This window comes from Nycticebus coucang, chromosome 3, assembly GCF_027406575.1.
Source record: "Nycticebus coucang isolate mNycCou1 chromosome 3, mNycCou1.pri, whole genome shotgun sequence".
Lineage (NCBI taxonomy): Eukaryota > Metazoa > Chordata > Mammalia > Primates > Lorisidae > Nycticebus > Nycticebus coucang.
In genome coordinates, this window is record NC_069782.1 from 95,070,460 (window position 1) to 95,097,978 (window position 27,519).

A 27,519-nucleotide genomic window follows, 5' to 3' on the forward strand; every position below is an offset into this window, starting at 1 on the left:
GGTATCATAAGTGTTTTGAGCTATGGAAAAAGTTTTTTCTTTTACAACCTAATGTTTAAATACAAATTGGTCAACCATTGAAATTGTGAAACAAAGAGTGAAATACTCTGTGGTAGTTAAAAAATAAAAGTAGTAAATCAGTATATCCCTTGGTTAATTGATGGATGATTTTTTTTTTTTTTGAGACAAATTCTCACTTTGTTGCCCTTGGTAGAGTGCTGTGCTATCATAGCTCACAGCAACCTCTCTTCAGGTTCAGGTGATTCTCTTGCCTTAGCCTCCCAAGTAGCTGGGACTACAGGCACCCACCACAACACCCAGCTTTTTTTTTTTTTTTAAGAGACGAGGTCTTACTCTGGCTCCTGAGCTCAGGTAATCTACCCTCCTTGGCCTCCCAGATTGCTAGGATTACAGGCGTGAGCTACTGTGCCCAGCCTGGATTGATGGATGATTTGAAGTTGTATTAAGCTTAAAAAAAATTGCAGATGTTTATGGTTTGATTCTATTATATAAAATGAAGTATAATTTAATATCTCAAATGCTGAATATTTGAGTATACATGTGTGTCTATGCTGTGGTCAGTGTCAGTCTCCCTCAAATTCATATATTGGAACCAATACCCAATGTAATATAATGTATTAAGAGGTATGGCCTTTTAAGAAGTAAATAAGTCATGAGGGCTTTGCCCTCATGGGTGGGATCATTGCTTTTATAAAAGAGATTGAAACAAGCTATCTTGCTCCTCCTGGGAGGATGGGAGGATCCTCCATGGGAGGATGCTGCAAGAAGCCTCCATCTATGAAGAATAAGACCCTCACTAGACACCAAGTCTGCTGGTGCCTTGATCTTGATCTTCAGCCTCCACAGTTGTGAGCAATAATTTTTTGTTGTTTATAAATTACTGAGTCTAGGGCGGCACCTGGGGCTTAGTGAGTAGGGCACCGGCCTCTTACATTGAGGGTGGCGGATTCGAACCCAGCCCTGGCCAAACTGCAACAAAAAAATAGCCAGGGATGGTGGCAGGCACCTGTAGTCCCAGCTACTTGGGAGGCTGAGGCAAGAGAATTTCCTAAGCTGAAGAGCTGGAGGTTGCTCTGAGCTGTGATGCCACAGCACTCTACCAAGGGTGACAAAGTGAGACTCTGTCTTTAAAAAAAATAAAAAATAAATAAATTACTGAGTCAATATGCAATATTATATGTAAATATATAGAAAAATTTCAGGGAAGATGCATGCTGATGAACTGCTTTCTTAAGTTACTTCTGGAAAGAATGGTGAAGTTTTAGGTATAGGCCTACCTTGAAGATATTGTGGGTTCAGTTCCATTGTCCCACAATAAAGCAAATATCATGGTAAAATGTGTCACATGAATTTGTTTTATTTTCTAGTACATATAAAAGTTGTGTTTACACTCTACTGTAGTCCATTAAGTGTGTAATAGCATTTTATCTAAAAGAGAAGTATATATGTTAAAAACATTGCATTGCTAAAAAATGCTAATGATTATTAGCCTTAACAGGTCATAATCTTTTTGCTGGTGGGCTATCCTGTCTCAATGTTGATGGCTGCTGACTGATCAAGGTGGTTGTCTTAGTCCACTTGTGTTGCTGGGTAATTTAGAAAGAAAAGAGGTTTATTTGTCTCATGGTTCTGCAGGCTATACCAGAGGCATGGCACTAGTATCTGCTTCTGGGGGGAGCTTCAGGCTGCTTCCACTCATGGTGGAAGGCAAAGGGGAGCCTGAATGTGCAGATCACATGGTAAGAGAGAGAGGAGGGAGGAAAAGGTGCCATGCTCTATTCAGTGATCAATTATCAGGGGGACTAAGAGTGCGAACTCATTCCTGTGAGAATGGCATAAGCCATTCATAAAGTACCAGCCCCTATGACCCAAACACCTCCCACAAAGCCCCACCTTTAACATTGGGGATGAAATTTCACCATGAGACTTGGGCGGGGTGCTAAGCAAATCATATCTAAACCATAGCAGTGGTAGTTATTGAAGACTGGGTTGACTGTGGCAGTTTCTTGTTTATTCCTTCTTTTTATTTGAACCTGGGTCTCGCCCTGTTGCACAGGCTGGTCTCAAACTCCTGCACTCAAGCAATACTCCTGCCTCAGCCTCCTGGGTAGTTGGTACAGGAGTGCATCACTGCAACTGGTAATTCCTAAAACAATAATGATGCTTGCCACATTGATCACATCTTTATTTCCCACAAGATTTCTCTGTAGCAGACAATGTATTTTATAGCATTTTACACACAACAGAGCTTCTTTAAAATGGGAGTCAATTGTCTCAAACCCTGCCACTGCTTTCTGAAGTACTTTTAGGTAATCAGGCTAAGTCCTTTTTTGTCATTTCAACAGTGTTCATAACATCTTCACTAGGAGTAGATTCCATCTCAGAAACCACGTTCTTTCCTCATCCATAAGAAGCAACTCTTTATTTGTTCATTTTATCATGAAATTTCAGCATTTCAGTCACATCTTAGGACTCTACTTCTAATTTTAGTTCTCTTGTTACTTCCAGCACATCTGCAATTAATTCTTCAACCGAAGTCTTGAAGCCTTAAAAGTCATCCATGAGGGTTGAAATCAGATTTTTCCCAGCTCCTTTTATGTTGATATTTTGACCTTCTCCCATGAATCATGAATGTTCTTAATGGCAGTTGTTTAAATTTAGAATGGTGAATCCTTTTCAGAAGGTTTGGAATTTACTTTACCCGGATCCAGCACTAGGAACCACTATCTATGGCAGCCACTGCCTCATGAAATGTATTTCTTTAATAATAATACTTGAAAGTTGAAATTACTTCTTGATCCATGGGTTGTAGAATGGTTGTTGTGTTAGTAGGCATAAAAACAACGTTCATCTTGTATGTCTTCCATCAGAGTTCTTTGGTTACCAGGTGCATTGTTAATGAGCAGTAATAGTTTAAAAGGAATTTGTTTCAGCAGTAGCTATAAAAATGGGCTTAAAATATTCAGTCAGCTATGCTATGAACAGTATGATCTGTCATCTAGGCCTTCTTGTTTCATTTACAGAACACAGGCAAATATATTTAAGACATTTTCTTTTTCTTTTCTTTTTTTTTTTTTTCGAGAGATAGTGTCTCATTCTGTCTCCTAGAGTGCACAATCATAACTCACCTGTAGCCTGGAACTCCTGGGCTCAAGTGATCCTCCTCCCTCAGCCACCCAAGTAGCTGGGACTAAAGGTATATACTACCATGCCTGCCTAATTTTTAAATTTTTATAGACATGGGGTCTCGCTATTTTGCCCAGATTAGTCTTGAACTTCCGGCCTCAAGTGATCCTCTTGCTGTGGCCTCCCAGAGTTCTGGAAGGTGTGAGCCACTGTATATGACTTAGATTTAGCATAATTCTTAAGGGCCTTAGGATTTTCGGACTATCATTAAAAACTGGTTTCAACTTAAAGTCACAAGCTTCACTAACGAGAGTGAGCCTATGTTTTCAAGCTTTGAAGGCAGTCATTGACTTCTCTCCAGCCATGAAAGTTCTAGATGCCATCTTCTTACCATGTAAGGCTGTTTTTTGTCTATATGAAAATCTGTTGCTTAGGGTAGTCACCTTCATCAGTGACTAGCTAGATTTTTCTGGCTAACTTGCTGCAGCTTTTACATTAGCACTTGATGTTTCACCTTGGACTTTTATGTTACAAGGATGGTTTCTTTCCTTAAACTTTATGAGCCAACCTCTGCTAGCTTCAAACTTTTCTTCTGATGCTTCCTCATCTCTTCTCTGCCTTGGTAGAATTGAAGAGAGTTAGCCTTGCTGTGTATTAGGCTTTGGCTTAAGGGAATATCATGGCTAGTTTGATCTTGTCTAGACCACTAAAACCTTCATAATGGCAATAATACTGTTTTAGTTTCTTATCAGTGTATCCAGTGGAGTAGGACTTTTAATTTCCTTTAAGAACTTTTCCTTTGCATTCACAACTTGGCTAACTATTGCAAGAGGCCTAGCTTTGGGGCTGTCTTGGTTTTCAACAGGCATTCCTCACTAAGCTTATGCAATTCTAACTTTTGATTAAAAATGAGAGGCACATGACTTTTTCTTTCACTTAAATGTGTAGAGGCCATTGTAAGGTTATTAATTGGCCGAATTTCACTATTAGTTTGTCTCAGAGAATAGAGAGGCCCAGGGAGAGGCAGAGAGATGGGAGAATGGTTGGTGTAGTAGTCAGAACCCATGCATTTATCAATTAAATTTGCTGTCTCCTGTAGGCATTGTTCATGGCATCCTCAAACAGTTACAATAGTAGCATCAAAGACCACTGATCACAGGTCACCAGAACAAATACAGCAATAAAGAAAAAGTTTGAAATACCATGAGAATTACTAAAATGTGATAAGGACACGAAGTAAACACATGTTATTGGGAATATGGTGCTGATAGACTTGCTTGATGCTGGGCCAGCACCTACAAACCTTCAGTTTATAAAAAACACAGTGAAGCACCATAAAGTGAAAATGAAGCACCATAAAGTGAAATGCAATATTTAAGGTATGTTCATATTTGAGAAAGAGGACCTAATGTCTTTATCTACTTTTGTACAACATTTTCAACAATGAAAATATATTTCTTTATTATCGGTACAATTAAAGCCATTAAAAATATAAAAAAATACAAGTACTTGTGAAGGTTGCAAATACTAGGATGAAATCACTTTTGTTGGACCCAGACATGGTAGAGCCAGAAAGGTACTAAGGAGAGGAGGCTTATGCTAACATGTCTAAGATAAGAACTATTTCCAAAGACTTTCTAAAAAACCCACAAGAAACCCTTTTACATCCTTCATGCATCTCCTGCTTTACACAGTTTATGTCTGGACATTCTTCAGGACTACAATAATTCAGATCAGATGCTCTTGAAAGAATACTTGCCCAATAGTGGTGCACCAGTGAACTGATGCAAGCTCTGGCTTTGGGCCTCTGGAACCTATGAACTCTGTTTCTAAGCAGCCTTTCTGAACCTTTCCATTTTTGCTAGTAAAAAACTTCCCATACCCTTCCCTTACTGGGTGCACTGGTGGCTTGCCATTCCATGCATTCCAAATTATAATCCTCATTTCTCATTCCTGAGTAAATCCAGTGTACTTGGATATAATTTTCTCTAGTGTCTCTTTTTAGGTCAGCGTACTTTTGCCTGTTCCATACAATAACCTGTATCATGTCTAGCAAATTAATATTCTCTTCATTTCCCTTTCTTTAAACTCTTCATTTATTGCCTTTTACTAGCCCGGTTATATCAAGGCAGAAGGAAAATGAATGTTGCCCAGACCTGATGGCTCTGGCCATCCAAAATCTTGGGGAAATTATTACTGGCATTTGTTTCAGGGGTAGAAGTTTGAATGAGATGGTGAGGCAGAGAGCCAAGATGTTACCAAAATCCAAGGTCTGACCCTTGAACCTTTTTAAGTCCCCAAACTAGATTTCTATCAGGGTCTTGGAATTGATAGGATTCAGAGAGGCTTCTTTAGGTAAATGTCATGAGAGATTAAAATTATAAACCAGATTGCCTATTTATTAATTTACCGTGAGAAATATAGCTATCATGAGAGCTAGACACTCAACATGTTTTTATCAGTGTGTTCTCTCTTCAAAGGCAATCTACATAGGAAGTCAAATTATAATCATAAAATTATCTAGTGATCACAGAAATAAAGGCAAGTTAAGTATATAATTCAGATACTTAATGGTTGAGGCTCTGATGGCCAACTTCATCCAATTCTATGATTAGTATGTAGCTGCCACTGTGTTGAATAGGTTGAGTCCTTGTCCAGGGAACTCCAGATAGCGTTAATTTTACAATTTAGTTTTCAGTGTGTAACTGTATTTCCAAGTTCACAGGGTGCACTGAACCATCACTTACACCTACTAGCTATGCTGGATGTTGTGTTAGACTCTGGAAATATATATCAAAAGGACACTTAGTTCTTTTTTTCTCAAGCTCTTTGTTCACGTAAACTGAACACTTTGGAACCCTGACATTTTATTTAACTGAGATCTAAGTTTTGTTGATGGCCAAATGTAGATAGATCTCAGAAATGTATATTGGTTTCAGAATTAACGGATGTTGAGTTCAACAATAGTGTTAGGTAATAGTTGGTGAGCAGTACAACAGGGGTTTATTTAGACCAGCACCAGGATTAGAAGAACCAAGCAGTGTTTCTTTAAATGTGCAGTTGTCAGAAGTCAGATGTACAAGATGGTGAGATAAATAGAAAAGTACAAGCTAATGTTACAATTCAGGATAAGGATATGGTCTGGAATTCCAATACTTGGTAAGTTGCATTAGAATGTACCAATAATAGGAGTTATAAGATATGAATTTGATTTAAGTAGGGCTTGTCTCACTAGGGAAGCTTACTGTATGGGTTGACTGTTCAGAAATTATTGGGCCATCCTCAGTGGTCAGACTGATAAATGATAGTTCTTGTCTAAAGAGAATGCAGCATCAACCTTCTGGGCTTGATTTCATTTTCCTTTAAATGAAAAAGTTTAAATAAATCATCCCCAGAGGAGCACTGAATTTTATTTGCATCATCTAAATTTTTCTTAAAAATAAAAAATCAAGAGGCCGGGCATGGTGGCTCACGCCTGTAATCCTAGCACTCTGGGAGGATGAGGTGGGTAGATTGCCTTAGCTCACAGGTTTGAGACCAGCCTGAGCAAGAGTGAGATGCCATCTCTAAAAATAACAGGGCATTGTGGCAGGTGCCTGTGGTCCCAGCTACTTAGGAGGCTGAGGCAGGAGAATTGCTTGAGCCCAGGAGTTTGAGGTTGCTGTGAGCTATGACGCCACAGCACTTTACTGCGGGCGACAAAGTAAGACTGTGTCTCAAAAAAGAAAAAAAAAGATCAACTACTAGCATATATCTTTTCTAGTATTTCCCCTGGAATCCGAATGCCCCACAACTCAAACAACTTGGAATCCCAATGAAAAATTCAAGTGAATTTTGCCTTTTTCTGAATGCTGCCCTGGAATCCAGACACCCAGAGCACCTTTTGTGTGTTTTGTGCCTACGTTTCCCCAGCACTTCGGCCACCCAGGCGCCTTGTCGTTCAGTTAGTTGTCAGAAGCTGTAGTGAAAGCCTCTCGTCTGATTTTTGCTGCTAATTTTATACTTTTGTGCCTGTTTTGTGTTTTTTAAAAATATAGTAACAAGTAAGCGTATCTGCCATGGGTCCTAAAAAGTGTAGTGAGGAAAAGAAGAGTAAGAAGAAAGTGGTTAGAACTACAACTGAAGTTAAGAAAGACCTTATCCATAAGCATGAAAGTGGTACATGCATAGCTGATCTCAATACTATGTTTGGGATGCCTACATTGACTATTTGTACGATTTTGAAAAATAAAGAAGCTATCAAAGCAGCTAGTGTGGTGAAAGGGGTTACAGTGCTGACTTACAGGAGATGAAAAAGTATGGAAGAGATGGAAAAACTCCTCTTTGTATTAATGAAAAACAGCTGGCTGGTGAGGTGATTGCTGAGATCATAATTTGTGAGAAAGCCAAGGTCCTCCTTGATGGTTTAGTGAAAGGCATGCTTGATACTTGTGCTCAAAAGGAGGCGTTTAAAGCCAGTAGGGAGTGGTCTGGTTTTTTTTGTTGTTGTTGTTAAGCAGGCCTGGGTGAGGTTAGATACTGCTACTCCTGAGGGCCGGTTCTTTAACCACTGTGAAAGACAGGACCTAGTCCAGCAGAAAAGTTTATAAAGGAGTTTAAGGAGTTTTTGAATAGTGAGGGGTATGTTTTGAACCAAGTGTTCACTTGTGAGGAAACAGCCCTTTATATGTTTAGGTTTTTATATTTTTATTTTATTAATTTATATTTTTATTCAAATATTATTATTTGTTAATATTTTACCTTAAAATCCAGTGTATTTACTGTTAAAATCATTTTGAAAATTTATTTGTGGGACCCAGGAATGGATTAATCCAGTTTCTATTATTTAAAAGGGGAAAAATTGTCTTGGAACTGGAACAATTTGGAACTCAAACAGAGTTCTGGAATGGATAAGGTCAGATTCCAAGGTATCACTGTATATAGTTTTAATTGGCATGTGCAAATTCTGCCCCTTAATACAAATACATATATGAAATGTGTTTGTATAGGTAGATACATAAACATTGTTTGTTCTGGCTTTTTTGTTTTTTAAAAAAATAGAGACAAAGTCTTACTCTGTTGCCCAGGCTGGAGGGCAGTGATGGAATCATATAGCTCATTATATGTAATCTTGAACTCCTGGCCTCAAGTGATCCTCCTGCCTCAGCCTCCCAAGTAGCTGGGATTATAGGTACATGCCACCTACACCTGGCTGATAAAAAAAAAAAAAAAAAAATTGTAGAGATAGCATCTCACTGTATTTCCCAGAATCAACATAATCTTAATTCCTATATAACTGCTACCAATTGACCTATTTGGCTTTCCAGACTAAATGGGAAAGTGGATCTCTTTAAATCTGTTTCTCATAAAAAAAAAAAAAAATTAACACTTGCAACTAGTTACGGCTCTATTCACTACAGAGCAAAGGATTAAGTTAGAATAGTGCCTTTTCGCAGCAGATTTTTTTTTAACTTGGCATCTATGAAAATTGCACTAGGAAATTGTAATATTTGTAATTTTGTTGTACTTTGATACAGAAGATACATCTTCTTGTACTTTGAGGAATGATATTAAAACTAGTAGTGAAATGAAATGTAGACACTAACATTTGAATTTCAACATCAAAATTTAAGTGGATACTAGTAAAACTTAGAACTTTCAAGATTACATATAATAAGCTATATGATTCCATCACTGCCCTCCAGCCTGGGCAACAGAGTAAGACTTTGTCTCTATTTTTTTTTTTTAATTTTTTGTACTTTGAGGAATGATATTAAAACTAGTAGTGAAAAGAGATGTAGATGCTAACATTTGAATTTAAACATCAAAATTTAAGTGGATATTAATAAAACTTAGAACTTTCAAAGTTTGAAATTCCCTAGAATCATAGCATACAGAAATGGATTGTCAAAAATAGTAAATCATGACTATCTGATATGATCTTAGTCCCTTGAAATAAATTGCATTTTTCTGTAGTGTTTTTCACCTGTGATATGAGAGCATTAAAGAGATAAAAGGAACTCTAAGCTCATCTAGGCAATTCCTTCCTTTTGTCAGTGGGCAAACTTTTCCCCAAAAAGGGGAAATTGAGCCTTTTTTGTACACATACCTGTTTAGTGGTGAAGTTGGGACTACATCTTATGACTCTGCATTCCTACTCTGTTTCACTTTCTACCATACTACTTAATATTGTCATTCTTGTTTTGATCTCTTTCTCTTTTGTTACATCTTCCACATCTTCTATGTCCTTGGTGTTTTAGATACTGAAGCTTATCATTTTGTTTCTTTTTGGAAAATTTTTGTTTGATTCTTTTTTGGCTTCTACACTCCTAATATAGGCACTCATCACCCACCTATGTTATCAGTTGCCTTCTGGCTGTACTCACCACTTCCCTGTATAGCTGTCTCTGTCTTTGGTTCTTTGCAATTTATTCCCTAACACTAATAGATTGACATGTTTTAAACAATATTTTTAACATGTTCTTTTCCTATTAAAGAACTTAAGTGGCTTTTTGTTATATGTATGATTAGAATCTTCGGTTTTGTATTCAAGCTTTTCTCAAGTGATCATAGCTTGCCTAATTGATCATGTGGCTAGCTATTCCCCACATGTGATGGCTTCTTGTTATATAAATGATCAAAATTCTCAAGTCTCTCTTTTCTCAAGTGATTGTGGCTACTTATTTGATCATATGTCTAGCTATTCTCCAGATCTCATGAGATGTTGTAAACTTATCTTCTGGCCTTAGTTACTCCTTGCCGGTTGCACCTTTTGAATTGGTAATGTTGTTTTTAACATTGAAAACTTCTAATTGCCCTTCTCTCTCTCTCTTTCACTTCCTTTTTTTTTTTTTTTTTTTATTTGTAGAGACAGAGTCTCACTTTATGGCCCTGGGTAGAGTGCCGTTGCCTCACCCAGCTCACAGCAACCTCCAACTCCTGGGCCCAAGTGATTCTCTTGCCTCAGCCTCCCGAGTAGCTGGGACTACAGGCGCCGGCCACAACACCCGGCTATTTTTTGGTTGCAGTTTGGCCGGGGCCAGGTTGGAATCTGCCCCCCTCGGTATATGGGGCCGGCACCCTACCGACTGAGCCACAGGCGCCGCCCATCCCTTTCTCTTTCTTAAATCGTAACTGTGTACATTGATGCATTTATGGGCCCTGTTCTTTCTGTTGTCAGTTATGAATGTCTCAGTTGTGTTCATTTTTGCTGTAGCCAAAAGTGATGCTATTTATGTGAATACACATATGAATTTGGGAAATGTTAATTTAAAAACTGAGCCAGAAAAGAAAATGAATCAGAAGTTGTCAGGAAGAAAATATAGTGGACAGCCTCCTTGGTGCTGGATTTTGCTAGATAATATGTGCAATAAAATGAGGTAACTTCTGGAATTGAGAAGGGATATAGGCATTGTGTTTCTAAAGGTTAAGCCATGAACAAAAGGAGAAGAAATTAACCATATATCATTTTGTCTATGAGGGCAGAATTTAGCTCTAACTTTGAAATTGAACCTAGGTTATATAAAGAGCACTAGGGGCAAGGTTTACTTAAGATATAACTTAACCCCAGGGAGAGTAATGAATGGCTTTTATCAGAAAGTACCAAAAGAAGTGCTGGCATGGATGTGGAGAGAAAGGAACATTTACACATTGTTGTTGGGACTGCAAACTAGCACAACCTCCAAGGAAAACAGTATGGAGATTTCTCAAAGAACTAAACGTAGACCTACCATTTGATCCAACAATCGCACTGTTAGGTATTTACCCAAATGAAAAAAAAGTCATTTTTATCAAAAAGACATTTGCACTAGAATGCTTATTGCAGCACAATTCACAATCACAAAAATGTGGCATCAATTCTAGTGCCCATCAGTTCATGAGTGGATTAATAAAATGTGGTATGTGTATACCATGAAATTGTACCCAGTCATAAAAAAAAGTGAATTACTATCTTTTGCAACAATCTGGATAGAACTGGAGACCATTTTCAGTGAAGTTTCCCAAGAATAGAATAACAAATACCACATGTATTCACTATTAAATTGGAACTAAGTAATCAGGGCTTATGTGCACAGATGAAGGTAAAACTCAGTGGAAATCAAGGGTGGATGGAGGAGATGGGTGAAATTTAACAGGTACAATGTATACTATCTGGGTGATGAATATACTTACAGTTTTTACTCCAGCAAAAGAAAAGCAACTCAAGTAACCAAAACATTTGTACCCCCATGATACCATAATATTCTGTTTTGGGGGGTTTTTTTGAGACAAAGTCCTACTATGTCACCCTTGTTAGCGTGCCGTGGCACCACAGCTCGCAGCAACTGCAAACTCTTGGGCCCAAGCGATTCTCTTGCCTCAGCATCCCAAGTAGCTGGGACCACAGGCGCCTGCCGCAACGCCTGGCTATTTTTTGTTGTTGTAGTTGTCATTGTCACTTAGTTGGCCCAGGCCAGGTTCGAACTCTCCACCCTCGGTGTATGTGGCTGGCACCGTAATCACTGTGCTATGGGCGCCGAGCCGATACTATGATATTCTGAAATAAAAAGGAAAAAAATTAAAACAAGAAAGATTATAGTTATAGGTCTGGGGGAAGAGTTGGTGATAACCAGCTCAGTAATATTAGGAGACAGCTAAGTGGTCTAACCTGAATAATAAAATACGGAGTTTTCTTAATTAAAGGCTCAGAGCATACTTAAAATTTGGGAACCAGTACCTGTATAGTTTGTATCCAGACATTTTTTATGTGAAAGTAAAATAGATAACAAGTATTTTAAGGGCCTATAATTTAACAAGTTCTATGCTAGACTACAGTGTTAACAAAGAGAAAAAAATCAATTTGGGCCTTCAAGAAGTTCAAAGCCAGATAGGGAAGGCGAACCATATGTGAACAAATATGTTAATTGTAATAGGAAGATGTGTACAAAGTGCAAATTTAAATTAGGAAGCAATGAATTATGCTTTGAGAAAAATCAAAGGGGGGGCATGAGTACATTGTATAATTTGAATGAATTACTACTGCAAAAAAGTGGAACCAAAAAGAAATGCCTCTTCTTTAAGTGTTCCTGGTGGAATAAAAGAATGAGGGAGTATGCTGAGCCCGCAAGGTCATTGTCTGGAGGAAGAAAATCATTTTGCTTTAATTCTCCAGGTGGACATGCCCAAAATGATCCTAAGAGTTTTGGGGTACCCCTTACATTACTATCAGTTGATCAAAAATTTATACCATTCTGAGGCTTAAGACTAAACAAAAGCCCTTGCTGACTATCCCGGTCTCAGTCTTTTTCTTATTTTAAATTTTCTGTCATTTATAACATGGTATTTTTATATTTTTTAAGATATCATTTTAGAAATATATAATTTAAAAGAAAATGTTTCACATGAATTTTGCTTAGAATGTCAAAAATTTGGGGGCTTTCAGAGATTTCACACAGTGCTAGACATCCAGTGTGAACTTGATAAATTCTTACTGAATGAGCACTTTCCAGTATTCTCTTGGATGCTGCGTTAGTTTGCTTTCACTGTGGCAACAGACAATTCCCACAGCCGTGTGGCTTACCACAACAAACATTTCTTTCTCACTAGCATTCTGCAGGTCACTATGCTCAGCTGGCTCAGCTGGGCTTGATAATGGTTTATTCCAGTCAGAGGTCTGTTCATTTTGAAATGCAGTTTGAAGGATAAGTGTCTCCTTGAAGCATGATCTTTTTTCGGTGGAGGACAGGAGCACAGGAAGGTTAACAGCAACACCTCTTAAAAGCACTTTGTGGAACTAGCCCAGATTTCATTAGTCAAAGCAAGGCATGTGGCAAGACACACACCCCAAATTAGAACAGCCGGAAAGTATCTTTGGCATGAGATGGAGTATGGGAAAGTGGATGTTCATTAGACAATAACATGCACCAATACAGATATTTCTGATTTAAAACAAAATATTAAAGGAATTTTTTCTTTAGTTAAGTTTTAAGTATGGAATGAAAGAATCTGGTGGGGAAGTGGGCATCCAAGGAAATGGGAGTGAGAGATTTAATAAAAACTTCAAAGCAATGCCATCATTATAAGATAGGAGCGGAATAGTTAGAATAAAAAGCTAGAAGTCTGGGCGGTGCCTGTGGAGTAGGGTGCCATTCCCATATGCCAGCGGTGGTGGGTTCAAACCCAGCCCTGGCCAAAAACTGCAAAAAAAAAAAAAAAAAAAAAGCTAGAAGTCTGAAGTCAGTCCACTCTAGGTTCAAATTCAGGATCCACTGTGTCCTATCTGTGTATTCTCAAGCAAGTTACAGTGTAGGTGTTGCTATCAATTGTTCGCTTTCTAACACTAAATTCATCTTTTATTGTCCTGTTTGTGATAGTGAAAATTTTTTCCTTGCCAGTTATTGTTAAGCTTTGTCAATAAGGGGACTAGAGGGTCCCTGGAGAAGGAGGGATGTTTCTTCCTGATCCCCTTTGCTGTTTACTCCTGTGGCATGCAGGACGCTCAGTGGCATCAATCTCTAAGAGGTTCTGGCAGCAACACTCCCACATGCAGTTTCTCAATGAATTACACACTTTGGCATCTCCTCATGGGTAGCTTCCCCGGTACCCCAAAGGTCACCTTCCCAACAAGTTCCACTGGCATGAGCATTCCCAGAAGATGACTTGCTCTGGCATCACAGAGAGTAGCTTTCTAGGGGGTTTGCTGGTGTGGCTCTTCAGTAAATGTCTCAAACATTCCTGGCTATGTTGAGTCTCCCCAAAGTCTACATCTCAGCCCTGGTGGAAGTGAGCCTTTTATAGATGCGGTCTTTTCTTGGCATTCTGTGTCAGTTCTAGAAGTAGTGGCTGCTCCCTGTATCTTGCTTTCTCTTTACCCTTGAGTAGTTAATATGTTGTAATTAATAATGTTTTAGGTTAAACATTTCCTATTCAAATTATCATGTGGTTTCTGTCTTCTAATTGTATTTTGATATATTGGGTTACTAAGTACTTTTCTCACATTGTTCTGAGGATTAAATGGGATAATACATGCAAAATGTTTAGAATAATATCTGCCATAAAATAACTACTTAGTTTTTGTTGGTGATGTTGATACCATCATCATCCTACCGTTACTATCACTAACTACGCTTTGTCCACAGGATGTTTCGTCTTAACTCACTTTCTGCATTGGCAGAACTAGCTGTGGGCTCTCGATGGTACCATGGGGGATCACACCCCACACAGACGAGGCGAAGACTAATGATGGTGGCCTTCCTGGGAGCATCTGCAGTAACTACAAGTACTGGTCTTCTGTGGAAGAGGTGAGTGTTGTCTGACCATTTCCTTCCTGCATGTATTTTATTCTTCCGGTTATCTCTCTTATTAGAAAGGAGTTGATTGCTCTCTTAACTTTGTGTCACACTTTCTTGCCCAAATTGTTTGGCACTGATAATACTTGTAAAATAAAATGTCCCAGAGAATTCAGCTATCATGCCAAGGCAATAAATAAGAACTATTGTGCTTGAACATCCGTCTGTCTCCTCTGCTGAACATTTTTAATAATGGTGTAGGGATGAAAATAGTAGCTTTAAGAAATGAATGCTTATCTGAGACTTCAAAATTTGGTGACCATATGAAATTAATAATGAGCCTTAATGCTCTTGTATCACCTGATAATTTTGCTAGTTTTTAAAACTTGCCTGGAGAGAAGAAAAAATATAGTGAACCACAGTCTTTTCTTTCTTCAAAAATATAGGTACTTTTTTTTCTGATTCTGTTACTCTCTATGTTTTTTTATCTTAAACTTGGTTAATACTGTCTTATTGTCATTATTTTTGGCTTCTTCACAAATATGACTTTTTGGGCGGCGCCTGTGGCTCAAAGGAGTAGGGCAGCAGCCCCATATGCCGGAGGTGGGAGGTTCAAACCCAGCCCCGGCCAAAAACTGCAAAATAAATAAATAAATAAATAAATATATGACTTTTTAAAAAATAATTATTTAAGACCTTTATTAACAGGTACTTACGGGTTTCTTTTTTTTTTGCCTTTTTTAAAAATCAAGTTACGAACTTCTATCATAAATTAAAAATGAAGTTCTTAAAAATGCCAATATGATAAGACATGAAACAATTTAGAAACCTCTATTGAGAAAAAACAAGTTTTAAAAGAAAATACATTTGCTTATTGCCTAAAAAACACATCTTTAGGTAAAAATAACAATAACCCCATGCTGCATAGATAATGTAGATAGTGCTAGTTATTAGGTCAACACATGAAAAGCAAGCAGGCAAGATTTTTAGCTCCAAACTTGTGTTCATTTCTTATTGCAGGAATTTATATTCATGTCTTATTGAATAACTAAACCAGATGGTGGTAGAAATGGTAAGCTGGCATTTACTCAGCCTGGTCCCGCTCAGCCAGGAGAGTGGAAGAATTCTCAGCTAGTGGATTGGCTGTTTTTGTCTGTTTGCCATCTTGTGGCTTAGGGTTTTCTGGGCCTGTGCGCAGGTTTTTAAGTTGCAATGGTGCCATTGTTAAGGTAGCTGTTGACTTTGGTTCTTATTTCCTTGATTTTCTTTATCCTCTTTGTCATCCTCTCTAGGCTGTCTTTGGCAAATAGGACCCTTGTGGAATCATGGTTTGTAACCCTGGTATCTATTCTGTCCTGCTGCTGTGTACCTGTAACTCCAGCTACTCTGGAGGCTAAGGCCAAAGGATCTTTTGAGCCTAGGAGTTCAAGGTTATGTCGAGTTATGATTATGCCACTGCATGTAGCTTAGGCAATAGAGCAATACCCTATCCCTTAACAACAACAAAAAAGGTCCTTATGATTCTTTGATCTAGAGACTGAATTAGAAATGCTGCATTTGGGGGCAAGTAGACCACTTCTGTCCCTTTGGTATTGAACTCATGGAATTCTGAGTGGTCAGAGACACTATCCAATATAAAAATAATTTTAAAAAGCAGTCCCTTACTGACAAGGTCCTTCCTGACTTCCGGGACAAAGCATCGATGAAACCAATCCAGAAAAAGTGTTCTTTTTATTCAACAAGAAGACTGGCAGCTGGTAGTTATATTTTCCTTTCAAGGCTCTAGGGTTAGCAGCTTTATAGATAAGGGCAGTCCTGATCATAAACCTGACTGCACTTGTACAAAACAGTAGAATTAGCCTGTCCCTTCCTGTCTTAAATCCTGGTCCTTGCTTCTCTCCCTTACCAATAATTATCTTTGTGACATTCCCCTAGGATGGGGCGCTTCTACCTGCATAAAAGTCCTATTTGGGCAGATATCCTTTCTCCTTGATGATTTTCTTAATAGTATCTGGAAACTTATCTGCTTCCTCTGCTATCCTGATATTTTTTAAGCCAAATTTCTTTCTAAAACTATCAAACCATCCTTTCCAGGCATTAAATTCTCCACCTTCAGATCCTTCACCTTCCTTTTGCTTGTCAGATAATAACTTCGTTTTTTCTCAAATCATATTGGTGTCTATAGGTATACCTTTCTTATACCAATCCTGCACCCACATAAAAGCTGCATTTTCAATACAACTAAAGCATCTTTCACATAAAGCATAATGTTTCACACCTACTGGCATTGCTGGCATCTAGTATTTTGAATGTTGCATGTTATACAGTCCCTGTCACTGCTACTGTTGCAGTGCAGAAGCAGGCACAGATAATACGCAAATGAATGACCATGGCTATGTTCCATTAAAACTTTATGGAGACTGAAATTTGAATTCTATATGATTTTCTTGTCCCATAAAATATTATTATTCTTTTGATTCTTTCCAACCATCTAAAACTGTAGAAATCATTCTTAGCTCAAGGGCTGTACAAAAACTGGTGGGACACTAGATTTGACCCTCAGCCAATATTTGTCAACCCCTGTTGTAGAATTTATAGCATGAATCTTGAATCTACCATAATGTACATTGAAATAATACTTTCCATATATGTAAGAACTTTATAGTAGTATACTTTTATTTTCCTACTATTCTTTGTGTTATTGTACTTTTCATATCTACATATGCTATTGTTGTTATTTTCACTTTAAACATTTGGTTGTTTTTTAAAGAAATTCTAAAATGAGAAAAAAGGTTGTTATATTTATGCATACATTTACCATTTCTGGTACTCTTCATTCCTTTGTATTAGTCCAAGTTTCTATCATATTTCTAGTAGTGTTCGTCTGCTGGAGATGGATTCTGTTTCCTTTTGTCTGAAAATATCTTTATTCTGCCTTTTCTTTTGAGGGACTTTTCCCCCCACTGGATATAGAATTCTAGGTTGACATTTTTTTTTAAGTACAGTACACTATTCAATTATCTTTAGCTCCCCCCGCCCCAGTGTGGTATCCTCGTTATATTCAAGTATACTTAAAAAATTTGTGTTAAAATATACATAACATAAACTTAGGGTGGCTCCTGTGGCTCAAAGGAGTAGGGCGCCGGTCCCATATGCCAGAGGTGGTGGGTTCAAACCCAGCCCTGGCCAAAAACTGCAAAAAAACAACCCCCCCAAAAAAAACCCCCATAAACTTAGCATTTTAATCATGTTCAAGTGTAGTGCCATTAAACATTTGGTACAGCCATTAATACCATCCATCTTCAGAACTTTATCATCTTTTCAAACTGAAACTATGTAGCCATTAAACAGTAACTCCTCATTCCCCTCTCTATCTCCTAGTATTTGCTTTCTATTTCTGTGAATTTGACTATTATAGGTGCCTACGTAAGAAGAATTATACAGAATTTTGTATAATTACACCATTTAACCTGGTATAATGTTTTTAATGTTCTTTAAGTTTCATCCATGTTATAGTATATATCAGAATTTCATTCATTTTTAAGGCTAAATCATGTTCCATTCTATGCTTATTCCACATTTTGCTTATCCATTCATCTGTTGACAAACATTTAGGTTGATTCCTCCTTTTGGCAGTTGTTTTGTTTGTTTGTTTTGTTTGTTTGAGACAGAATCTCACTGTCACCCTGGGTAGAGTGCTATGACATCATCATAGCTCATAGCAACCTCAAACTCTCAGGTTCAAGTGATTCTCTTGCCTCAGCCTCCTGAGTAGCTGGGACTACTGGCGCCTGCCACAGCACTCAGCTAGTTTTTCTATTTTTAGTAGAGGGGCGGAGTTCTTGTTCTTGCTCAGGGTGGTCTTGAACTCCTGAGCTCAAGCAGTCCACACACTTTGGCCTCCTAGAGTGCTAGAATTGCAGGTGTAAGCCACTGCACCTGGCCTTTTGGCAATTATTAATAACAATGCTATGAATGTTGATGCACAAATAACTCTTTGAGTCCCTACTATCATTTCTTTGGGTTATATAACCAGAAGTAAAACTGCTGGATTATATCTTCAGCTTTCTTACGAAAAGTCAATGGTAATTCTTATTTTTGTTTTTCTGTATGAAGTAAGATTTGACTTTTATGGCTTTTGTTTATCATTTTCAACAATTTGGTTATGATGTATTTTGGTACAGTTTACTTTTTGTTTATACATTTTTTATTGATTTTCTTAAAGCTGTTACAGTTTTCGTGAAATTTGAACAATTTTGCCCATTATTTCTTCATTAAGATATTCTATCCTCCCCTCCTCCTCCTACATCTTTAAACTTCACTCACTTATATGCTAGACCATCTGGGATTGTCCCACATGTCACCATGGTTCTGCTTGTATTTGTTCAGCCTTTTTCTCTCTCTGTTTAGTTTTAGTAGTTTTTGCAGCTGTGTCTTCCAGAACACTCATCTTTTTTTATTTGCAGTATCTTATCTGCGAAGCCTATCCAATGTTACCCCACACACACACACACCCCTACCACCAGAAGTCCCAGTTGGGGTCTTCTCCCTCAGTGTTGAGCTGTGCCCATTTGGAGGAGTAGTTACTGTGTCCAAAGTAAAATTACTTTTCTTACTCTTTTCAATATGGAAGTTTTTACCTACGTGATTTGCCTGGAGTACTGTGACTTCTTAACTGGACTCTAGAAGTCTTATAAAGGTATTTTGGTCCTTTCCTCTCTGTTAAATTTGTTGTTTCTGTGGGGGAACAAGTGCTAGAACCATCCTGCTGGTGTCTCATAATTTTTATGTTTGACTTTTTACATTGTGAATGTTATATCTTTTGAAATTTGGATTTTGTTATTTTCTTTTACAAGTGTTAATTATTCTCTTGGCAGGCAACCAATTTACTGGAGTACCTGCTTGATCTTTAAAACTTGTTTTAAAGCCTTTCTTTCTTTCTTTCTTTTCTGTTTTCTTTCTTTTAGAATAGTCTAGAGTACCCTTTGCTCCAAGGCTAATTTAGCTCTATTAATATAGCACGATCCTCTAGGGTGTTACTAATGTAGTAAGTAGGTGTTCAGTGAGATTGCTCTGCTCTGACTTGCCAGAACTGGAACATTTCCTGCCTGTGAACTTTGGAAATTAGCTGGCCTGCAGCTCCTTGGTAATTATCTTGAGTAGTTTCTTCCTGAGAATGCACTGCTTAGTGTTAACTCGGTACTCAAGGGCACTCCATATAGATTCTTGGAGCTCTTTCTCTTTGCGATTTCTTCCTCTTAAGCCATCTGTCTTACCAATTCCACATACCTCTGATTCTCCAAATTTAGATCTTTGTCATCTCAGTATACCCCTGTTTTTGGTCTGGGAAATGTCTCCAGACAGAAATTCTAGGCAATTATAGGCTGCACTTTTCTTAGAGAGTTATTTCTATTGTGCAGTGTCTGAAAATAATTGCTTGATACATTTTGTTCAGTCTTCTGTATTTTTCCCTCTGTGAGAAATCAAATCCAATACAGTTACTAAACTGTGGCTGGAAACAAAAATCTTCTTTTAATACATCATTGTATTTTATCAATGCTGTAACATTTAATTATTTTATTATTACATCATTGTGGTAATGGCTTCAGTTATCAGGAATAATTTTGGGGAAAAACGAGGTGACTCTTGTAAACATGCATCTTCTAAGGAGGGAAGAGTTGTATGGATGTAATAGAGTGCTGCTAGCCTCTTGAGCATTCAGCATGTCATGGACATTAGCCTGTAGGTTTTTTTTAGAAAAGATTATGAATGCTGGTTAATTATTGAACTGATTAAAGGCAAAGGAATTTGTTTTATACGAGATAATTTTGAATAGCTAAAGTTTTCCTTTAATAACACTTAAGAATGTTTAGAAGGCAGGTCATGGATCACCCTTTCCAGTAAGTTTTTTCTTACCTATTGTTTTATTGGTTTACTTGTCTGTTTTTCCTACTAAGTGTGAACTTCTTGAGAACAGGGAACATCTTTAGCACTTGAAGGATGCATTAAACAAATGCTGTGTCTATGCCTCTGTGGACAAATTGCTTGGGTTTCTGCTTTAGCAGCCCATCATCTTTTAGTTATAGGAGGCTCTTCAGAGGGAAATAAAGCAGTGTGATGTGATCTCCTGCATCACTTGGTCAAAGTTGAAAAGAAACTTGAACTGAGGTCAATAGATTGTTTTAAATCATGGTTGAAAGAAGCTTAAGTCAATGTGGTAGTTTCTTGTGGCTTCTTTTTTTTTTTTTTTTTTGGAGACAGAGTCTCACTTTGTCAACCTCGGTAGAGTACCATGGTGTCATAGCTCACAGCAACCTCCAACTCTTGGGCTCACGTGATTCTCTTCCTTCAGCCTCCCAAGTAGCTGGGATACAGGTGCCTGCCACAACGCCCGACTATTTTTTTTTTTTTTTTGTAGAGACAGAGTTTTACTTTATTGCCCTCGGTAGAGTGCCGTGGCGTCACACAGCTCACAGCAACCTCCAACTCCTGGGCTTAGGCGATTCTCCTGCCTCAGCCTCCTGAGTAGCTGGGACTACAGGCACCTGCCACAACGCCCAGCTATTTTTTTGTTGCAGTTTGGCTGGGGCTGGGTTTGAACCCACCACCCTCGGCATACGGGGCCGGCACCCTGCTCACTGAGCCACAGGCGCTGCCCTGTGCCCAGCCTTTGCCTGCTTTTCTTTTCTTTTTTTTTGTTTTTATTGTTGGGGATTCCCTGAGGGTACAATAAGCCAGGTTACACTGATTGCCTGCTTTTCTATGTGCTTATAGTGCTTAGGAGTATAGATCCTGGAGTGACTGCTTGGGTTACTAGCCGGTGTTATGAACTGACCTCAGCCAGCATGCTTACTAAACCTACCATCCAAATTAAAAGCCACCACATTACTAAAACATGAAAGCTACCCGTATTTTTTTCTCTGATCCACTTGTCTACACTTCTCCCTCAACGCCCGACTATTTTTAGAGATGGGGTCTTGCTCTTGCTCAGGCTGGTCTTAAACATGTGAGCTCAGGGCAATCCATCAACGTTGGGTTCCCAGAGTGCTAAGATTACTGCGCCCAGCATCTTGTTGCTTCTTAAAAATTTGTTTCTTTTTAGACTTTAGGTTTTAAAAATCAAAGATTGTGTTTGCTTATAAATTCAAATATTAGCAAATAAGTAAAATTAAAACTATTGATTTAAATCTTCTCTAAATGGCTATGTAAAATGCATACATTAAGAATTACCTTATATTGTAGTACCTCCCAATATAATTTATTCCAGCTCCCTTTCTTGCCTGCTTAGCCAAGGTTGCTATTGGTGTGTTCCTTAATTGCAGATACAGTGTATACTTTTTTGGTGTAAAGCACTGGGTTAGGCACTTGGATACTTAAAAGAAAAATAATACAGTGTCTAGCCTCTCATTAATGACAGTGTCATTTGATTCCACCTAATAGTTGAAGAACAAGTACATTTGAAAAAAAAAAAACACACTTAACTATATAAAACATTAAATTATATGTTGTAGTTAAGACACTAAGTGGTATAAGAGTTTGAAGGAATAGAGACATTACCTTGGTGGAGGATGTTGGAAAAATCGTCATAGACCAGATAGGCAATTTTAATCTCTAATCAACAAGAGGAGCTTCTGTTTGGTTTTTGCTGGCTGTTGATAATTGAATGAACCTGTATTGTATAGCAGATTAGTTGTCTTCATGTAGGTTTTTTTTGGGGGGGAGGGGGAGATGCGTAAGTTTTTATTTGAATACTTGTTTTTTATTCTTTTAACCCCCTATTTTTAAATTAGGTACTTCTTATTGTGGTAAAAGACATGTAACACAAAATTTACCGTATCAACCATTTTCAACTATAAAATTCAGTAGCATGAGGCTGGGTGTGGTGGCTCTCACCTGTAATTCTAGCAATCTTAAAGGTGGCTTGCTTGAGCTCAGGAGTTTGAGACTAGCCTAAGCAACAGCAAGACCCCATCTCTAAAAATAGCTGAGCATTGTGGTGGGTACCTGTCGTCCCAGTTACTTGGGAGGGTGAGGCAAGAGAATCGCTCCAGCACCAGTTTGAGGTTGCTATAAGCTATAATGCCATGGCACTCAAATCTACCCAGGGTGACAGAGTAAGACTCTGTCTCAATAAAATAAAATGAAGTTCAGTAGTATTAAGTATAATTACACCATTGTGAAACAGATAGCCAGAACTTTTTCATCTTGTAAAACTGAAACTCTGTACCCATTCAAAAATAACTTCCTTGTTTCTCCTTCCCTTCTGGTAACCACCATTCTACTTTCTGTTTCTATGAATTTAACTATTCTACGTAACTCGTATAAATAGAATAATCCAATATTTGTGTTTTTATGACTGGCTTTTTTCACTTAGTTTACTGTCCTCAAGATTCAACCATGTAGCATGTGATAGGATTTCCTTTCTTTTAAAGGCGTAATAATATTCCATTATATGTATATATTATATTTTATTTATCCATTCATCTGCCAGTGGACATTGGAGTTGCTTTCATGTTTTAGCTATTGTGACTAATGCTACGATGAACATGGGTACATTATTTATTTATAAAATAAATTTGGTCTTTGAGACCCTGCTTTCAGTTTTCTGATCATATATCCAGAGATAGGGTTGTTATACTTCTTCATGTAGAAAATTTGACAAATTTCATTGCTGTTGCTCCTGCTAAGCTGATCTGCTTGCTTATTTGGTAACTGTAAGGTGAACCTTCATGATTAATCCAAATTTCTTTTTTGCATATCCAGGGCCCATGCAGAATCTCCACCATGTGTAAACAATCTAAAGACTGAAATTGGTGATAAAGGAAAGAATAAAGATGAAGGGGAAGTTTGTAACCATGAAAAAAAGACTACAGATCTTGAGCCACCTCCAGAAGAGAAAAAGAAGAAACGTTCTGGATTCAGAGACAGAAAAGTATGAAATATAATCGTATAAGTTAATCAGAACTGAATCTCACAGAATAATGAAGCTTAATAATTTTTATCACACATTTCAGATGGTTCACATTCACTTCCAAGTTACTTTTCGTCACGCCCTAAGCCAAAAGTGCTCTTGCAACGTGAAGTTAAAGGGAGTAGGTAAAGGATTCTTTTAGAGCAGTGGTTCTCAACCTGTGGGTTGTGACCCACAGGAACTGTATTAAAGGGCTGCGACCTTAGGAAGGTTGAGAACCCCTGTTCTAGAGTCGTGACAATGATTAGCTTATTCTTTCTTCTTTCAATTCCCTTGCCTAAGGTTATTTTAGTTTCTGGATCTTCCTAGTATGTTGTCATGTGGGTCTTAGTGGTATTTCTGCTTTATGGTGTCAAGTTGTAAAGGGAGAATAAAATCTCTTTGGAAACATATAATCCAGAAAACTAAGTAACTGTGAGGACAGCACAAACTTCAAATGACTGTCAAGATTTTAATGTAATTAACATAACCTGCTGTTATGTAGCTTTTCCTCAGAAAACTTTCAATTCTACTATAGTAATGCCTCTGGTATTAGGCATTTGAATTGAACAGACATGAGTGGTGAACCATTAAAAGGATGAATTTCTTAGACATTTTGCATGTTTAGATTAAAATTCAGGGAATTCCTTTAAGTTGCTAAACTATAGCTAATAATGCAACAAGATATTTTGTGTTGTTTGTGTGTTGTGTGTGTTTTAAGAAGAGTTCCTTTGGGAAATTTGGATCTTCATTCTGGTTTGTTTAGAAGAAGATATTAGATATATCTTCTCACTCCAAAGTTCATTTCTTGAGATGAATTTGAACAAAATTTTGTGTCTTAAGTTAATCATCAAACATCCTAGCTTTTCCATAAGATATATTTATTTATTCTTTTGCCTTGAGTGAATTCAAAGAAGGCTCAACTTTACCTTGTGTAAGCTACGTTTATAAGTCATACTTTCCACTTTATAAAGTAGAGCTAAAAATGAGCCAAATCAACATTTATTTTTGAAGCTACTTCCATTTTCCACTCCTGCCTTCTGCTCAGCAGATGACCATGTCTCCTACTTTACAGAAAGAAATAAAGCTATCAGTGTGATTTACCTAATTCCTAACTTCTGTAGCTATTGTATGTCTGAAATAATTCTTATTTCTTTCACTGACATCTCAGAGGAAGAGCTGTTTTTTCTTTGTTTAAGGATAATCGTGTCTACCTAAGAATCTGTTTCATCACTATTCTCTCCCCTGTTTCTGCAGTTATTCTTTGTCTATTCATTCTTTTTACAAAACCTATATGGATAGATTAAGGATTCTATTATATAATTTAAAAAAATAAGCCACATTTTAATGTCATAAGTTTATTTTATGTTATGTTATTTCCTGTTGTCTTATGTTATTCTATTTTATTTGACAAGTCTCACTCTGTTGCCCAGGCTTGCCTGCTATTGTGTCAGCCTAGCTTAAAGCAACCTCAAACTATTAGGTTCAAGTGATGCTCCTCCCTCAGCCTTCCCAGTATCTGAGACTACAGGAGCAGGCCACAAACCCTGGCTAATTTTTTCTATTTTTAATAGAGGCAGGATCTCACTCTTGCTCAATTTGATCTCTGACTTCTGAGCTCAAGGAATCCTGCCTTGGCCTTCCAGAGTGCTAGGATTATAGGCATTATAGGCTGTGTCATAAGTTTATTAAAGACATAGCTAGTCTCCTATAGGCGTTCAGGAGTTGGATCCATTTTTCAAAGAGGCTGCATCTCTCTCTTTTTTTTTTTAAACGGAGGCTGTGTTTTATTCATGGCCTGTTAGTCTCCCTCCTGCCCTGTGGGTGAGGTAGGAGGGATGGGGGCATAGGTACTAGGAGGAGGCAGATTTCAGCTGCCCTTTGTAGATGTATTCCAGTTCAGTGGCAATGAGTAGATGTATTCCAGTGCAGTGGCAATGGTGTGCATGTCCAGCTCCATGCTCCGAGCCCAGTTCTCCACATCCCCGATCTCCTTGAGTGCCTGGTTGAAGTTCTCCACCATCCCAATCCACTGGCCTGTCTTGCTTGGCAAACTGGGCAGCCTGGACTTGTAGGGTCTTCACCTCATGGTCTAGCTTTCTCTGGTTCATGTAGGCCTGGGCCACTCACACATTGAGGTGATCCACTAAAGCTTCTATCAGGCAGGTTGCTGCAGTGATAGCCTCACGCCTCCTCTTCTGCAGCTCCTTGTGTTTGTTCTGCTTGGCCTGGTGTTCTTTTAGCAGGCAGGACAGCATGGTTATGACAGGCAGAGGGGTGGCAGCTAGGGGCTGGACACGCCGGGCCCCCTCTGGCTCCAGAAGCTGGAAGGCGCACTTGGCTCCCATGGCGTCTCGAGGCTGCATCTCTTAAAATACTCTTCATATTTATTTCCTGGTATTATTTCTTAAGCATTTGGTGTTTTACTATAAAGAAATGGGCAGCAAATCCAGATCCAAAGTACAAAGTTATCATAATTGGTAACCACCACTTATTTTCTACTGAAAATGCCACATTCTTCCCTGGCCCTCCTAATAGCCACTCCTACAGACCCCAGAGGTTGTGAAGGTCTGGATGCTCTGTCCCAGCACAGCAGTGTTGGAAGCTCAGTGAGAGGTACAGAGACTGAAGGCAGAGGAAATGGTGGTACCACACCAAATCCTCTTTAAACCACATTTTTGATCACATATTTTTCTCTTGCTACTTTTCCATTCATTTTCTTTCATTTCTGCTATGGCCCTGTGGTCTCTCCATATCCTCACTTTTTTTTTTTTATTATTTCAAATTAAGATGAGGGTACAAATTTTTAGGTTATATTATTTTCACCTCTAAGGTAAAGTTCAAGTTGTAGTTGAGCCCTTCCTATGTTAAACACCCTTACATTGTGCACATTAGGCGGGATCCCACCAATCACCTTCCTTCCCTCTTTCCCCCTCTCACTTCTCTCTCCTCCCTCTTGCTAGGCTATGTTTGTGTTTTATCCTTTATGTGGGTGTATAGTTCTTTATATATTGGTTTCACGTTAGCATTAACTACATTGGATTTTTTTTTCCATTCTTGAAAACACAAAGAATGTGTTTCAACTCCATCCAAGTGAACATAAAAGATGTAAAGTGTCCATCTTTTCTTTATTTTTGAAACAAAAGTCTTACTGTGTCACCCTTGGTAGAGTGCTGTGGCATCACAGCTCACCTCAACCTCAAATGATTCTCTTGCCTTAGCCTCCCAAGTAGCTAGAACTACAGGCACCCTCCACAATGCCCGGCAATTGTTTTTTGTTGTTGTTGTTTTTGTTGTTATTCTTGTTGTAGTCTTCATTGCTGTTTAGCAGCCCCAGTCTGGGTTTGAACCCGCCAGCCCCAGTGTATGTGGCTGGCATCCTAACTATTGAGCTATGGGTGGGCGCTGAGCCATCTCCATCTTTCTTATGGCTGAATAGTACTCCATGGTATACTTATACCACAGTTTGTTAATCCCTTCATGCCTTGATGGGCATTTGGGTTAATTCCATGAATTGGTGATTGCACATCCTCACTTTTCATTTAAATAGTTTGCTTTTGGTTTTTTTTGGCCGGGGCTGGGTTTGAACACGCAATCTCCGGCATATGGGACCGGCGCCCTACTCCTTGAGCCACAGGCGTCGCCCATAAATAGTTTGCTTTTGTTTTTTATATGCACTTGATTTTTATAAAATACTTCAAATATTCTGAGAAAATAGAGAATAATATAATGAATATTCATATATATAACACTCAATTTTATCAAGTTTTAATATTTGCTATATTTACTTCAGATTTTTTTTTATAAAATAAATGAATATAAAAATTACAGTGCTTATCTACTCCTCCCCAATCCTGTTTCTCCCCTGTCCTCTTCAGAGGTGAATCAGTATCCTGAATTTGCTATCTGTCATTCTTGTGCATGACCTGGTTATTTTGTGTGTTTCATTTTATTTTTAATTTATAAAAATCCCCAGGTACAAACAGTTGAGGCAGTCATATTGGTTCATGGCATGGTATTATTATTAACACCTACCCATGCATTTCTTACTTTGTTTTTCATTGGTTTTGGTTCTCTCTCTTTTTTTTGAGACAGAATCTCACTTTGTCACCCTTTGGAAGAGTGCTGCGGTGTCATAGCTCACAGCAACTTCAAACTCTTGGACTCAAGTGATTC

General features: G+C 38.1%; 1 protein-coding gene across 3 annotated transcripts in view; it reads left to right on the forward strand.

Moving 5' to 3' along the window:
• Positions 1-27,519, forward strand: part of MICU1 (mitochondrial calcium uptake 1) — a 255,844-nt gene that overhangs the window by 47,917 nt on the left and 180,408 nt on the right. For all 3 annotated transcript variants that reach the window (XM_053586212.1, XM_053586213.1, XM_053586210.1), the window contains exons 2-3: positions 14,244-14,405; positions 23,157-23,325. In XM_053586212.1, the coding sequence (XP_053442187.1) occupies positions 14,245-14,405; positions 23,157-23,325 (330 nt within the window). In that variant the 5' untranslated portion in view covers position 14,244. The remainder of the gene's footprint in view (positions 1-14,243; positions 14,406-23,156; positions 23,326-27,519) is intronic.